The sequence below is a fragment of the Schistocerca piceifrons genome, chromosome 9 (genome assembly GCF_021461385.2).
Source record: "Schistocerca piceifrons isolate TAMUIC-IGC-003096 chromosome 9, iqSchPice1.1, whole genome shotgun sequence".
NCBI lineage: Eukaryota > Metazoa > Arthropoda > Insecta > Orthoptera > Acrididae > Schistocerca > Schistocerca piceifrons.
Window position 1 is genome coordinate 56,487,885 of NC_060146.1, and position 14,323 is coordinate 56,502,207.

Below are 14,323 nucleotides of genomic sequence, written 5' to 3' on the forward strand. Positions count from 1 at the left end.
AGGACTGCTCAAATTGTCTCCTAAACAGTTTATGTAAATCAAGAACAACAAAGTATCTGTAACACTTCCTGGGGGAATGCCTGATATTACTTCTGTTTCACTTTATGACTTTCAGTCAGTTGTCACCAACTATGACCTTACTGACAGGAAATCGTGAATCCAGTCACACAATTGAGATGATACTCCACCAGCATGCAATTTAATTAGAAGCTGCTCGTGAGGAATCAGCAGCAGCAGCAGCAGCAGCAGAAGACTAGAGGTAACAACAACAAAACAATAACACAGTGCAGCAATGCATGAAACATGAAAACACTGCGCTAATATAGTAGATGGGATAGTAAATACTGCACTCTTGCTAAGTAGACTCATCTGCAAAACTAGTGTACACAGGGAACTTTATTCTTCCCTCCTTTCTGCAACAGGTGTGAAGGGAAAACACTGAGGATTATGGTGCCAAGAGCAATACTATACACCATCAACATAAATGCTAATTTACACTCTATAAACATTAAATTCCCATTAATGCAACAAATGTATACATGTTATTACACACTCAACATTCAAACATTAACTAGTGAATGCTCCACCATTCATCCTGATTTCTTGAAACCCTATAAATCTGTTTTTCCATGAAATAATGCTACATCCTACAAGGGGTGTTGTTATTCACAGCCAAAACAATTATCTGCAAGTGTGTACTAATATTTCCTCCTCATCGCTTTGTCACTTTTTGAGGCAACTGCACAAAAACGAGTTGAGATGACATATCAGCGTCTTTCAAGTGCCATCATATTGAAAAAGTACGTCAATTCATTACTTCTGAATACAGTATTATTAAAAAACAAACACCAATACCTCACCAAACAACAACCAATCACTTTGTTCACATTCTACACAGTCATCAACATACTAAATTGTGTAGGATGCCAAACAAGTGACGTTAATGACGACCAAAACACAACACTGGATAATGAACTTAAAAAAGTGACGAAAGAATTATTTGAACCTAAAATCATTTGCTTTGTTTACTCATACGTCGCATTAACATGGCTTTTCGGCCAATTACTTCATGACATAAAACAATTAATCACATAATATTACGCATTTCGAATTCACGTTTCTAAGCCCCTGGAGAAAAATATGCACTACTATGTGAAAAACAAATAGCAGCCTACGATTTTGATGAGTGGTGACTTTGTGAACAGGTTAACTTTTCAAAACAATCATTTTGTGGTCCAAGCTCCTTTTGTTGTCCGCGTTTTCTTCTTAATATGTAAAAAGGAAATGTGGTTCTCGCTTGTGCAAATAATTTTTCTCTTTTTGCTGCCCATAAACGTTTTGGAGAAGTTTTTCCTTCTTCGGTCGCTTTTATTTAACAACTTTAAAATATTATACCTAACAAACAAAACCCACTGAAGATGGAGAAACTTCTCCGAAACATGTATGAGTAGTAAAACAGGAAAAAAATTGTTTTTGCTCAAGGCAGAACCACATTTCCTTATTTAATCATTCCTTTAAGCCTTCGAATATGATTGTCAAATCACATTATTTCATAGGGGGACTCGCAGTGTTGACATTAGAAAAATAACAGCACTCACAATCTTGAACGGAAGGTCACATCCTCTGCATGTCGTCGACATCCGTCGCGAGCATCGAACTCTTCTTCACGCACACATTCTGAAGTGTCATACACATGATGAAGCCACATATTGGTTGCTTTCAGCACACCAAATAGGGCAGCAATTGCAGTGCAATATCCCGCCCATGCCGTTAGTGTAGGTGGAAAAAACTGTAAAGAAACTGACACTTCAGAGATTGCAGATGATACGACGTATCAAAAACTAAAAACTGGAAAGCTTACAACCGCTCACAAACAGAAACACTTCTTCCAGAAAGAGCTAATATGCCATAGAACACTTATTTGCTTTTCAAAAGACAGTTTAACACCAATCAACTGCAGAAAACAGTTTACTATTCTGGTAAATAGCCTGACCTCTTTCAAATCTAGTATTCGTCACAATCTAACTTAATCATATTTAAAACCATCAGCGAGAAAAGGGCAGGCTGATTCATGGCATGATTCTGAGCAGCACTCACCAAGTACACCGTAAATGGTAGACATAGCAGGAACAACCAAACATAAAGATGAAATGTATTGCAGAATATATCCTGGTGTGGATCGTAAAACCAGCCTCCTGTAAGTGAAGCCCATACACCCTGACGAAGAATTTCAAGCGTTTGGGATCCCATATTCACACGCTTTCATTTTTTGGGGCATTTTTCATGCTGTGGCTACTCAAATTTCACGGAACATTCAAGACTGCCGTACACTGATGGAACAATCGATGTCTTCCCCAAGCAGACATCTTGAACTCTGTATTATCACGTGGGTGAATTTCAACCAATGCTATTGCTTGTCACACCCTATTTTGATCGTCATATCCATGCATTGATAACAAAGTTTGTAGATTGTCAATTGTAAAAACATGATCGTCGGAATGTAAATATATGATGTGAATCGAATATCAGCTAATTGCCATCAGGTGGGATACAGCGAACAGCCAGAGAGAGACAGTTTTAAACTAAATATTACGTGCTACCATCACAGCATACTGATCGAGACGTATAGTTTACAAAATTAGGTAGTAAGCTATGAGCAGCTATAATTTTTACTGTGAAAGCGAAACAATAAATAGAGCTTGTATAACTTCATTTTGTTTCAGACAGATTTTATTATAAAGTCTCCTCAGTATTCCATAGCGTTTGAGATAAGCTAGAGGCATGTTTATAACATAATTAATTCAACATAGGAAGCAATAGTGTCGCTAGCTCTAAAACTATCAACACCTGCAGCAATTAGCCACATTAGCTTTCCTACAAAGCACTTGATTAGAATAGTACTCTTTAATAACATTATTAAACTATTTTTATACCACAATGCTTTCCCTACAGTGTGTTGTGAAGTGTTTCTGTAGTACATAAACATCACGAAATTATAAATATACTAATTACTGGTTCAACTTCAGTATTGTGGAAGTTAACTTTCGATAAGCTTTGCACGCAGATACACGTTACTATCTGAGGAATGGTGGCGACATCTGTGGACAGTGCGCGCGAACTACGTATACATTCCGCACTTCTGTCTCTGATGTCAGTGGTTAGCTATTTGCTGATCAGTCAACGTTTCCAACATGGCTGATGTTAATAGCAGGTTACTATGAGTGCTCTCTATTTGCAGATTTTCTTTGTAGGATATCTCAAACACGGGGAGTGCGTTCACGAGAGGGAAAGCGCGTTACCGGTAGTGATGTGCGGGTGCTAAAAGTGACGTTTCCGTGTGCCGTGGTCTCACTTCAACGACAGTGAATGTAGGCCATGAGAAGTGGGCCAGCTCTCAGTTGGGTCGTTTCGGTGGCGGAGGTGGTGGAGGCGGTGGCGGCGGCCGGTGTTGTTTCTGTGGACTGTGAGCAGCAAAACCAGCTCGAGAAGTGTCACTCGTGCGGCGAGTTCAGATTCAGCGGTGCGAATTCGTCGTATCCGTGCTCACCTCCGGACCAAGGTGCAGTGGGAGCAGACGTGCCTAGAGCCGGTGTGTTTTGGTCGGCGACGGAAACCACGGAGGCTGTTGCGACGGCGTCACAGTGGTGCCGCGGCAGGGCAACAGGAGAGGACGAGGACCACGGGAGCTACGTCGATAATACCATCAGCGAAGACGGTGAGATCGGCGGCAACGGGGACGACGAATGCCTCCGCTATTGACGACGTCCATGGAACGCAGCAAACCGGCGGCGTACTGTAGTAGCAATGGCCGCGAGGACGTGTACACGACGAGCACCGCGCAACAGACCAGCAACAGCAGCAGCCCCGTCAAGCCCGGGGGCGGTCCCACCTCTTACAGCAGCAGCTGCTCGTCGACGCCGCGCAAGGTGGCCAGCTCCACCTCCTCGGGCGCCGATCCGCATTCCTTCTGGACGGCGCTATACGATTACGACGCCCAGGGCGAGGACGAGCTCAGCCTGCGGCGGGGCGAGCAGGTGGAGGTGCTGTCAAAAGACTTCAAGATCTCGGGTGACGAGGGCTGGTGGACGGGCAAGATCGGCGACAAGGTGGGGATCTTCCCGGCTAACTTCGTCACCAACAACGGCGGCGTGCTAGCGGAGCGCGTCGCCAGCGTCATCGGCGACTCTGTGCAGCCCGTCGAAATCAACTTTTCCGAGCTGGAGCTGGAGGAGGTGATCGGCGTGGGCGGCTTCGGTAAGGTGTACCGCGGCTTCTGGCGCGGCCAGGAGGTCGCCGTCAAAGCGGCGCGCCACGACCCCGACGAGGACATCGCCGTCACGCTGGACAACGTGCGCCAGGAAGCGAAGCTGTTCTGGCTTCTGGAGCACGAAAACATCGTGTCACTGAAGGGCGTGTGCCTGCAGCTGCCCAACCTTTGCCTGGTGATGGAGTACGCGCGGGGCGGCTCTCTCAACAGGGTACTGGCAGGCCGCAAGATCCGCCCCGACGTGCTCGTCGACTGGGCCATCCAGATCGCCCGCGGCATGAACTATCTGCACAACGGCGCTCCCGTCTCCCTCATCCACCGAGACCTCAAGTCCTCTAACGGTGAGTGCGTGTGCTGCCACTTTCTACCCACAACGATTCTTTATTGTTCCATATCTACTATCTTTGTCGGATTTGTAGAAGTACTGCGTTAGCTCTCTGACAAGCCTTGCTGTCGCTTCCTATGGTGTTGACAGATACAGCCATTATTGTTCTTCGGCGATTCCTTCGTCAGAACAAATCTAGGGCTTTATGGAGCAAGTAAAAGTAGGCATATACATTTGCCTGACATGTTTAGATTAAATTAGATATACTCCTTGTTCTGTAGACCCATACTGAGGAGTCCCTCAAGTATGTTAAACAGATCAAAACAATAATAGGCCTACATAAGTTCTAAAATTGATGTGCCAATGATTCTTGCACAGAATGTATGAAATTACTCCCATAAATTAGGAGTAAGCCAGAGAGATCTTTAAAATATTTTCATTTAGGAAGGAAAAACAAACCAGTCACGAAAGAAAAAATCTTTCATATATTGCAGTGCATGTAAGTCTTTGGTAGTTGTTGTTACCATCAGTTTACAGGTTTTTGCATTAATTACATTATTGCACACTAAAGATGTGCAGATGTCAATTTTATGTAGTTACTTGGTAGAAGAGATTCTGTCATTAATGATACATTTTCAATATCGTAAAAGTGTTATTCTGTTTGTGCTTAATGGTTATAAAAATACACAAAGAAATTAGCAAGAATTCTGCATTCCCAGATAGCCTATACTAATTTGATATTATTTGTTTACAACTTCTTCCTGATTATGATTACAGAGATACTTGCAAAGTTTTGTTGTAAAGGTCTGTGGCTGAAATTTTCGTTGTTACAGGCTGATATGTAGCATAGGCCTAACTCAAGATCTAGGTAGAGAGAGAGAGAGAGAGAGAGAGAGAGAGAGAGAGAGAGAGAGGGGGGGGGGGGGGGGGGGGAGTGAGTTCATTGATAGAATTATTGGTCATAAACATTCTATTTCAGTAAGACATATTTGTATTCTTGTTGTGCAGTGCTGTGGTACGAAGGAAACTAATTTTTGTGATTACTGTCAGTTAAAAACACTAGAAATCATGAAAGTAATTTTTAAAAATCTTTCAAGATACCTGTTTAGCTGCTCTACATATTGCCTTTGTTGGCTGCTTTTATAAATACAGTTTTGAACAAAGCTGTTTTTCAGTAGCCATATATTAAGTTTGATGCTGTTCCTTTCAAGGTGTTTGTACCAAAGGCTGGAATATGTTTAATTTTTGACTTGATCACGTCTGCTCTAAACTTCAACTACTACCGTCTCGCATTTTAACTTTACGGCTTTTAAATTTTCAGTCTGATGAAGTCATGCTTAGAGGTTTCGAAACTTATATAGAATTATTAAACAATTATTTGCAACTGGTTGGCTGTGTTATTTCTCCACTGAGATGGTAATGTATTTAATTTCACCACATTAACCCACAATAAGAATCCATAACCTAAGGGAACTGAAATTACTTAATCTGTGTTAGAAATTGTACTTCGTTAAAGAAATTCAAGAGTTGAAAACTAATGGTTATTAGTTGCTTATGAATCATATAATTTATATGATTTATTCCTCTAATGATGTATGATGAGTCAGTTTACAGTGTGTGTAAATATACATGATTTGTTTGTGTATATGACTGCATGCTGGTCTGTCAGTTTAACAAAAGCTACAGAGCCTTAAATTTAATACAAATCAACATATTAGTCACTGTCACTACTCATGTTTTATTTTTTATTTGTTTATATAATAAAAGCTATCCAGAAGAAATGATTTTTCTAAGTATAAATTAAAACAGTTGTCAGCAGGAAAGCCCATATTTTGAGGGAAAACTACAGCATTCCCATACTATTTAACTGTGTCTGCTTTTTGACTACATTCATAACTGTAAAAAAGAAAAGGAAAAAAAGGGAGCCATCTACTTTCTGTGAGACTCAAGTCCTGTCTTCATTGAATATAGGCCTGTTATCAAGCTGATAAGTTATATACTCCAACTGCACCTTCACAGTATACATATTCACAAATTAAATTTGGAATTAAAGATGGATGAGAAATTAATGTTCACAGTAGCAATATTGGAATACTATAGCTGTTATTGCCAGTAAAATGAGTTCTGTATGCAGTCACAAAAATATCTAATCACCTGCCCAGTCAAGTAAAATGTTTTACAGGTAGTAAATGAAATTCTGAAGCCATTTCTTCTGGTTGTCAACTTCTAATCCATAGACAGATATTTATATAAACACAGGTGTCATATGTAGTAGAGCAGGAAAAATGTGTTGTAATAAGCCTCTATGGTATGTAATGTTCTGTAAATAGTCAGTGTATAACATAATATTATGTACATACATATAATCATGTATACATGTGTTTGTAACGAACAGATCAATAGTTTTTCAATTCTTGAATTTTATAATGAGATACTGTAATCTGTAGCTTGGTTGACATCATTTCACTTCCTGTTAGCTTATGAAATTTTTTGCGATAATGTGGTGGAATTAAAGGCAGCCAGGGTACCCTCTATTTTGCAAAAGCAAACAATAATTTTATTGTGTCAAGTACTTAACTGCACTTCTTGCTAAGGTTGCCTGAAAGTTTCTTGGAATCATGTAGCCAAGTCATTCGTAGTGAGTGTAGTCCTTATTGTAATCTCAACTAGCCTAATAATAAGTCAGTTTCAAGTGTACCATGGCATTTGCAACTACAGTACTAGATACAAATACTTAGGGTTCAAAGTCTCTTTCTATTCATATATTCTGCTGCATAGGTCTTTAATAAGCTTCTTGTAGATATAAGGCGAGAAACTGGAAATCCCTAAAAAGAAAATTAGAAGTATATTTTATCAGACACTTCTTTTCCAAGTTACCTGATTATCTAGATTCAAAGATTAAAAACCCTCCCAGCAAAGTAACAGTAAGCAGATAATCGTTTTTCGGTAATTTCCAAGAATGATTGCCTCCCGAAGTCACGGGGTCAAAACAATACATACGGAATGTGTGATCCTAAATCGATCACGCGACTCTTGTGGCGGGCATTATGATCAATTACTTGTGATTGTCACTGTTATCTGTTTTCCGTCATTCCCTTAGTTGCTCTATGTTACACACCTCCACAAATTAATGGCAAAAGGGGACTTCTTCCTTTAGCATACACATCACACGGACTTTCATAATGACGACAACACAGACAACGTATAAGGCAAGCTGTCTCCGTTGTAATTACAAGTATCTTTTTAACGCTCTTCTTTTGTCGTTGCTTTAGTGACCACCCTAAACATATCAATAATGCCCGCCACCAGAATCGCGTGATTGACTTTTTTAGGATCGCACGTTTGATATGTATCGTTTGGCCCCCTGATTTCGAGAGGCAATTGTTCTTGGAAATTACCCATTTTTCTTTGGCAGTTATCATTGTAGTCCTGCAAATATATGCAAGCCATAGCAAACAGCTACTTTAATAACTGAGGAAACAATAGATTTTTTGCATATTGGCTTCACACTTTGGTCCAGAATTAGTACTGTAGTAGTAATATTTACATTTTTACTTTAAATCGTGCACTTTGTACTCTCACATGCATGTTTGATGTGTACTTCTCGGTCTACAATTTTTACATTTGTAGGTCATTTGCACGACAGGCTTTTGTTAACATATCCTGTAACTTATCTCTAACTACCATGTTGGTGGCATTCCAGGGGTCATAAATGGTATGTATCACATGTTAGTACCAGCTCAGGGGACAAAAGAGAGAACTTTATAAAAGTTTTGAGTGAAGGTGTAGGAATCAGGTAGACCTATAAGAGAATGTAATCAAAACCCGGAATCAGGTAGGCCTATAAGAGAATGTAAACAAAACCCAGAATCATCGTGCAGTCACTATTGCTATACTGTTAGTCTAGCTGTGAAGCCCTGTCGAGTGTTGGGATATTACTCACAATAAACTAAAAACTTGTGAATAATTATGTTGCGTTTACTGTACGGTAGCTGCAGAATTTCAGTGTTGGGGTACAGGTTTCACTTTCTTTTTCCAGAGCAAGCAATGTAATTTGTGTTCTCCAGTACCATATTACATTCACAAATTTAAATTACCAGAGTGTGTACTTTTTACCCACAGTTATGCATCAATTTCCACCTAACAATTGAAGTGAAGGCTGTTTAGCTGTTTTAGTGGTGTGCCTATTTCTGCTTAAACCATTATTGCTTCTGTTTTTGCACACTGCACGAGATTCCCCATATCCTCAACATTTAGTCTGACGTTACAGTGTATTTAGCAATTTACGTACACGGCGCCCAAATTGAACGGCAGTGACACTTTAATGAATTGTAACACATTGTGGTCTTTTGGCAGTATGCTCTCAGGACTGTAGTCCAGTGTAAGTAACCTGTCTTCTGCACAACTCTAGCTTCCTGTTCTTTTCAGAATCTTTGGTGATAAGTCGGTCGTAGGTATTTTGGACGTATATATCGACCCGTATTGTGTTCAAAAAATATTATTTATGTTTCAATAAATATACTCCTATCACTTGAGAATAGTTATAAATGCTCTTATGTACAGTTAAAATTTGCTAGACTGCAATAAAATGTGATCTTAATAGGTACAGTTTTTGTGGACTGGTGGCATCGACTTTGATGAAAATCTCACTGCCATTGAAAAAGACTAATAGAGGTGCCCTGGAAGGACAGATGCATAGGTTAAAGTGTAGCACGTGCACAGTGAAATAACTCAGCATAGTGAAATACCAAACAACAGAAAATCCAGGTGGGTTGCAACTACGCATAATATACAGGGTGTAAAGTATTTAAACCGACAAACTCTGGGAGGTTGTAGGGGACATCAAAACAAATATTTTTCCCTAATGTCATTTTTTTCCTACAAGGAGTATTTAAACCGGTAGAGGAAGATTTCTCTGGCGGCAAATTAATTAAACCAACAAACAGTTTTCCATTTTTTATGACCAAGAGACAACCCATTAACACAACCCAATTTCAATTACAGTAGATTTTCAAAAAATGTGGGTTATCCTCACTTCAAACATGCAAATTGTGCATGTTGAAAACTCCATCACGCCAGAACGTTGCTTCATTGGTAAACAACACAGAGAATGGAAATGTAGGATGCGTTTCACACTGTTCCAGGTACCACTGCGAAAACTGTGCTCTGGGTGGATAATCAACTGCTTCTAGATTGTGGACACGCTGTAAGTGAAATGGACGTAACAATTGCTCTCGAAGGACTGTTCTTACATTTGTCTGATTGGTCCGCATGTTACGTGCAGTTGCACGAGTGCTGATTGAAGGATCCCGCTCCACATGCTGCAAGACAGCTTCCTCAAATTGCAGCATTCTTAAAGTGCGACAGTGTCCCTGTGTAGATAATCTGCTAAATGACCCGGTCTCACGCAGACTTTGGTACACAGCATCAAAGGTCGTATGATGTGGGATACGACGATTAGGATATTGTTGTTGATAAACCCGGTGTGGAACTCATCCGTTGTGTTGCGCTACGTAGTACGCACCAACCATATCAGTGTACTCACTCCAGGTGTATCGCTCCATTAGTAAACAGAGACAATGCACTACTACACTGGTGGACAGCAGTTGCCTACAACTGAAGAGCGTAATACGCCCTCTAACAACTGAAGAGCGTAATACAGCCTCCAATGGAATCCTCATAGGAAAAAATGACGTTAGGGAAAAATATTTGTTTTGATGTCCGCTACAACCTCCCAGAGTTTCTCGGTTTAAATACTTTTCACCCTGTAGAGCCGGCCGAAGTGGCCGTGCGGTTAAAGGCGCTGCAGCCTGGAACCGCAAGACCGCTACGGTCGCAGGTTCGAATCCTGCCTCGGGCATGGATGTTTGTGATGTCCTTAGGTTAGTTAGGTTTAACTAGTTCTAAATTCTAGGGGATTAATGACCTCAGCAGTTGAGTCCCATAGTGCTCAGAGCCATTTGAACCATTTGAACTTTTCACCCTGTAGAAGAAGAAATGCTGAGTCACAGGTAGGCACAATAGAAAGACTGTCAGAAAGTGAGCTTTCGGGCAACAAGGTCTTTATCAGAAATAGCTGAAATAACAAGCGCAGTTGCATGCGCGCACACGCACACGCACACGCACACACACACACACACACACACACACACACACACACACACACACACACACACACAGGAGACCACAGTCTCCATCTGTTGAGGCTGGCAACTCCCCTTTTCATAATATTGTTGAATAGTAAAATATATTACTCAGCTTTGGCAGCAGATGCGTTGACAACAGTTCTCTGAACACAAACTAAATAATGGTCTCTGAAGTAAAGTCAGAAGAAAACTAATATTTTATCTCGACGTACTGTTCGAAGAACAGTTCATAATTGACAGTAGCGGTACTTGGTTAAATCTGTATGCAGGTGGTCTCTGTCCGTACACAACAATTCTTTTCACTATTCTGTTTCTGCTGAAGACTAACCACCGTCTATCTATCAGCCACTGTTTCTATCGCACAACTTGAAGGCGGAACAAATGTTGTGCATTAACTTCGTAGTGAGACTGACTGACAGCTTGCAACTGACAACGTCTGCTCATCCGGAGTTACTTAAGTGCGCATCCCTCATCCTGGTGGCACTGCCCCTCCTGGAGGCACGATTGATTTGTTCATATCAATGTTCCTGCTGTGGATGGGCATCCACGGTACTTCTGGTACTCTCGTTCGATATCTCAGTACACGGTAACAGTTATTGTTGAGAAGGAAGAAAATGTGGAAAGTGTAACTCGGAGTGTACTGTAACTGAATAGATACTTACCCTCATTCACAATTTTTAAATTTTTCTACTTGACAACTTTTGATTATTTGCTCCTTTCAGTGTCACCAGTACTATGCAGAAGTCTATTTGTTACTTAGACGTCAAATGGGCCGATGTGGAGCAGGAGAGGCACCACAAGACATTTTATTTTCTACTGTCTATACTTTTACAAGTAGATTCATAAAACTTTCTCAGCATGACCAGGAAGGATTCGGGATTCACACTCGTAGCAGTGGAAGTTCAAAAACATAACAAGATAAGTTTTTTTACATGTGAAATTTCATCTTTTTTCAGTTGCTATTGGCAGCATTTGTTGCTATAGGTACACTTTTCTTCATAAGTAAGAGAGACTGTTCGATGAATTTTGCACAACATACATACCATACTCACAGGTGTATGAAACTCTAGAATTTATTTAATTTATGAAAAAACGAATAATCTGTTGTATTTTAAACTTCATGTTTAGAAAAAACACAAATTTTGTACTTAATTATCTCAATTTTTACCACAGTTTTTAATAGATTTGGAAAATTCTAGAGTTTCATACACCTGTAAGTATGGTTTGTACGCTGTGCAAAATTCATCAAAGAATCTCTCTTACTTGTGAAGAAAAGTGTACCTATAGCAACAAATGCAGCCAATAGTAAGCGAAAAAATGATGAAATTTCACATGTAAAAAAATTTATTTTGTTATGTTTTTCAACTTCCACTGCTACGAGTGTGAATCCCGAACCCTTCCTGGTTGTGCTGACAAAGTTTTATGAATTTATTTGTAAAAGTATAGACAGTAGAAAATAAAATGTCTTGTGGTGCCTCTCCTGCTCCAAGTCGACCCGTTTGATGTCCTACCCCCCTTAAGTTACTTTGAGAAACTTCCGTACAAAAAAATCTATTGTAATAGGAGTTTGTGGACTCTTTGCAAAAACAAAGAGTAATGTTGCATTTAAAACATTCTAGTACATAAACAAAATTACTTGCAACAAATATTTGGATATACTGAAGTTTTCCACGGAATATTAATTTTGGCAAAAGGAAATTCGTCAATTGAAAATACAAATTTTTGTAACCACTCACATATAATATACTTAACATTACACATTTCAAAGAAACAGGCTTCCATCATCAGGTGCAGTTACGTCAGTTAATAAGGCACGGATATGTTGCAGGCTACGACCTCCACAGAAAGGCTGTGCAACAGGTTAACCAAAAATCACACATACAATACACCCACGGCATATCTGTGCAAATTCATCTGACGAAGTCATTACCCTCGCAGACATCTAATAGAAACTATAATACACTAAATGTGACTGGTTAAACCAGTTTATATTTTCAGTTGATACTCGTAATAATCACAGTCAAACATAACAAAAAATGTTGACATTTGAAACGAAGTTACCAATAGATATACGTTACAGAGGAGGAAGAAACCTACCTGTTGTGAAAACTATTGTGATGAGTCCTTAACTGATAAATGCCTTAACTGTTCATGTCACAAATATCAGTATGCCCCAGGAAAGTGTATAGGAAGAGCTATTGCATCCTTTAGGGAAAAAAGGCACGAGACAGTTTTATAATCTTACCTGTTTGTCTCAAAAAGGCTTAAGTTCTCTAAAAAAATCTAGCCACATATTGAGAATTTTGGTATCGGATGTTGTTATTCAAGACATAAGTTTATACACCGGTTTATTTCTTCTCGAGCCTCCCTTTTTTTTTTTTAGGCTGTAATGTCTCCTGTCACATTGTCATTGAGAAAAGACTGTTCATTTTTCTGACAGACTACCTCAGGACAACAGAGGAGACTCATTTTCTTCAATTGTAATTTCATTTTGCCCCCAGCGAACACTTTGATATTGTATGTGTTGTGTGAATAACAAAAGGTGTAACCCGTGTGCTTCGTAACTGGAATGCATAATTTTCATGCAGGGTTTTGGGTTATGTCTTTTAGTTTTTCCTACAGTCTGTTCTTCAGCATGCATGCAGGCCTGATGTCACTTTTGTAAATAGGAGAGGATTGGGCATAGCTTTGTAGCAGATAAAGAAAAACTTTTCCTGCTCTTCACCAGTTAACACAATTACGTGGTTTCATAAAAATGTAAAAAGTATAATGCAACCGTTCAATTGGAAAGTTGTATAAAAGGTTGTGCTGTTTTCATTTTGTTTCTTTAATATTTTGCACTGATTTAACTAATGCTTTTGACAGCATAGGGTATTGCATGTCTTTGAGTTATAACTTTGTGCATTTGTAATGTGTAAATAAAGTGCTCGGCTTATACTTAAATATTCATCCTGTTTGCAAGTGTCGTGCATAAACATAAAATTCCTCTTCTGTTTGTCTGGTTCCGTTGTACTGAAGTATGTGGAAGAACTTAAACCTATTTGAGTGTGTACAGAATATTGCTTCGCAAAGATATTAAATATAGATTGTTGACTGCTGGAATAAAGTGTAGAGTAATATTGATTACTAATAGTGTGATACTTTGTTATGGCTATTTTATCCCAGTGACTGCATTTAATGCAAAAAAAATAACAGCTTTACATAAAAAGTATAGGCCTACTTGTCTGTTGGAATGTGAATAGAAGATTGAAAAGCAGAAGGATGTGAGTCTGTCAGAAGCAAACATTCCTTCCTCTTCATTAATTTTTCATTTCCTCCACCTTTGCTTTTCTCCTCATTGGTATTCACCGTGATCAGTGATTTAATTTTTTCCCCTTCTGTAACACCTGTTTCTGACTGTATCTCGCCGGCCGGGGTGGCCGAGCGGTTCTAGGCGCTACAGTCGGGAAACACGCGACCGCTACAGTCGCAGGTTCGAATCCTGCCTCGGACATGGATGTGTGTGGTGTCCTTATCTTATGTTAGTTAGGTTTAATTAGTTCTAAGTTCTAGGGGACTGATGACCCCAGAAGTTACGTTCCATAG

At 39.7% G+C, this 14,323-nt stretch overlaps 2 protein-coding genes across 2 annotated transcripts in view; one reads left to right on the forward strand and one right to left on the reverse strand.

Moving 5' to 3' along the window:
- Window positions 1-2,371, reverse strand: part of LOC124716700 (pecanex-like protein 1) — a 296,058-nt gene extending 293,687 nt beyond the window's left edge. The window contains exons 1-2 of the mRNA XM_047243242.1: window positions 2,098-2,371; window positions 1,599-1,789 (exon numbers count right to left, since the gene is read on the reverse strand). Coding sequence (XP_047099198.1) covers window positions 1,599-1,789; window positions 2,098-2,250 — 344 coding nt within the window. The 5' untranslated portion in view covers window positions 2,251-2,371. The remainder of the gene's footprint in view (window positions 1-1,598; window positions 1,790-2,097) is intronic.
- Window positions 2,372-3,194: 823 nt separating this feature from the next.
- The window catches only part of LOC124717051 (mitogen-activated protein kinase kinase kinase 10-like), a 721,769-nt gene continuing 710,640 nt past the window's right edge, over window positions 3,195-14,323 (forward strand). The window contains exon 1 of the mRNA XM_047243726.1: window positions 3,195-4,608. Within this exon, the coding sequence (XP_047099682.1) occupies window positions 3,744-4,608 (865 nt within the window). The 5' untranslated portion in view covers window positions 3,195-3,743. The remainder of the gene's footprint in view (window positions 4,609-14,323) is intronic.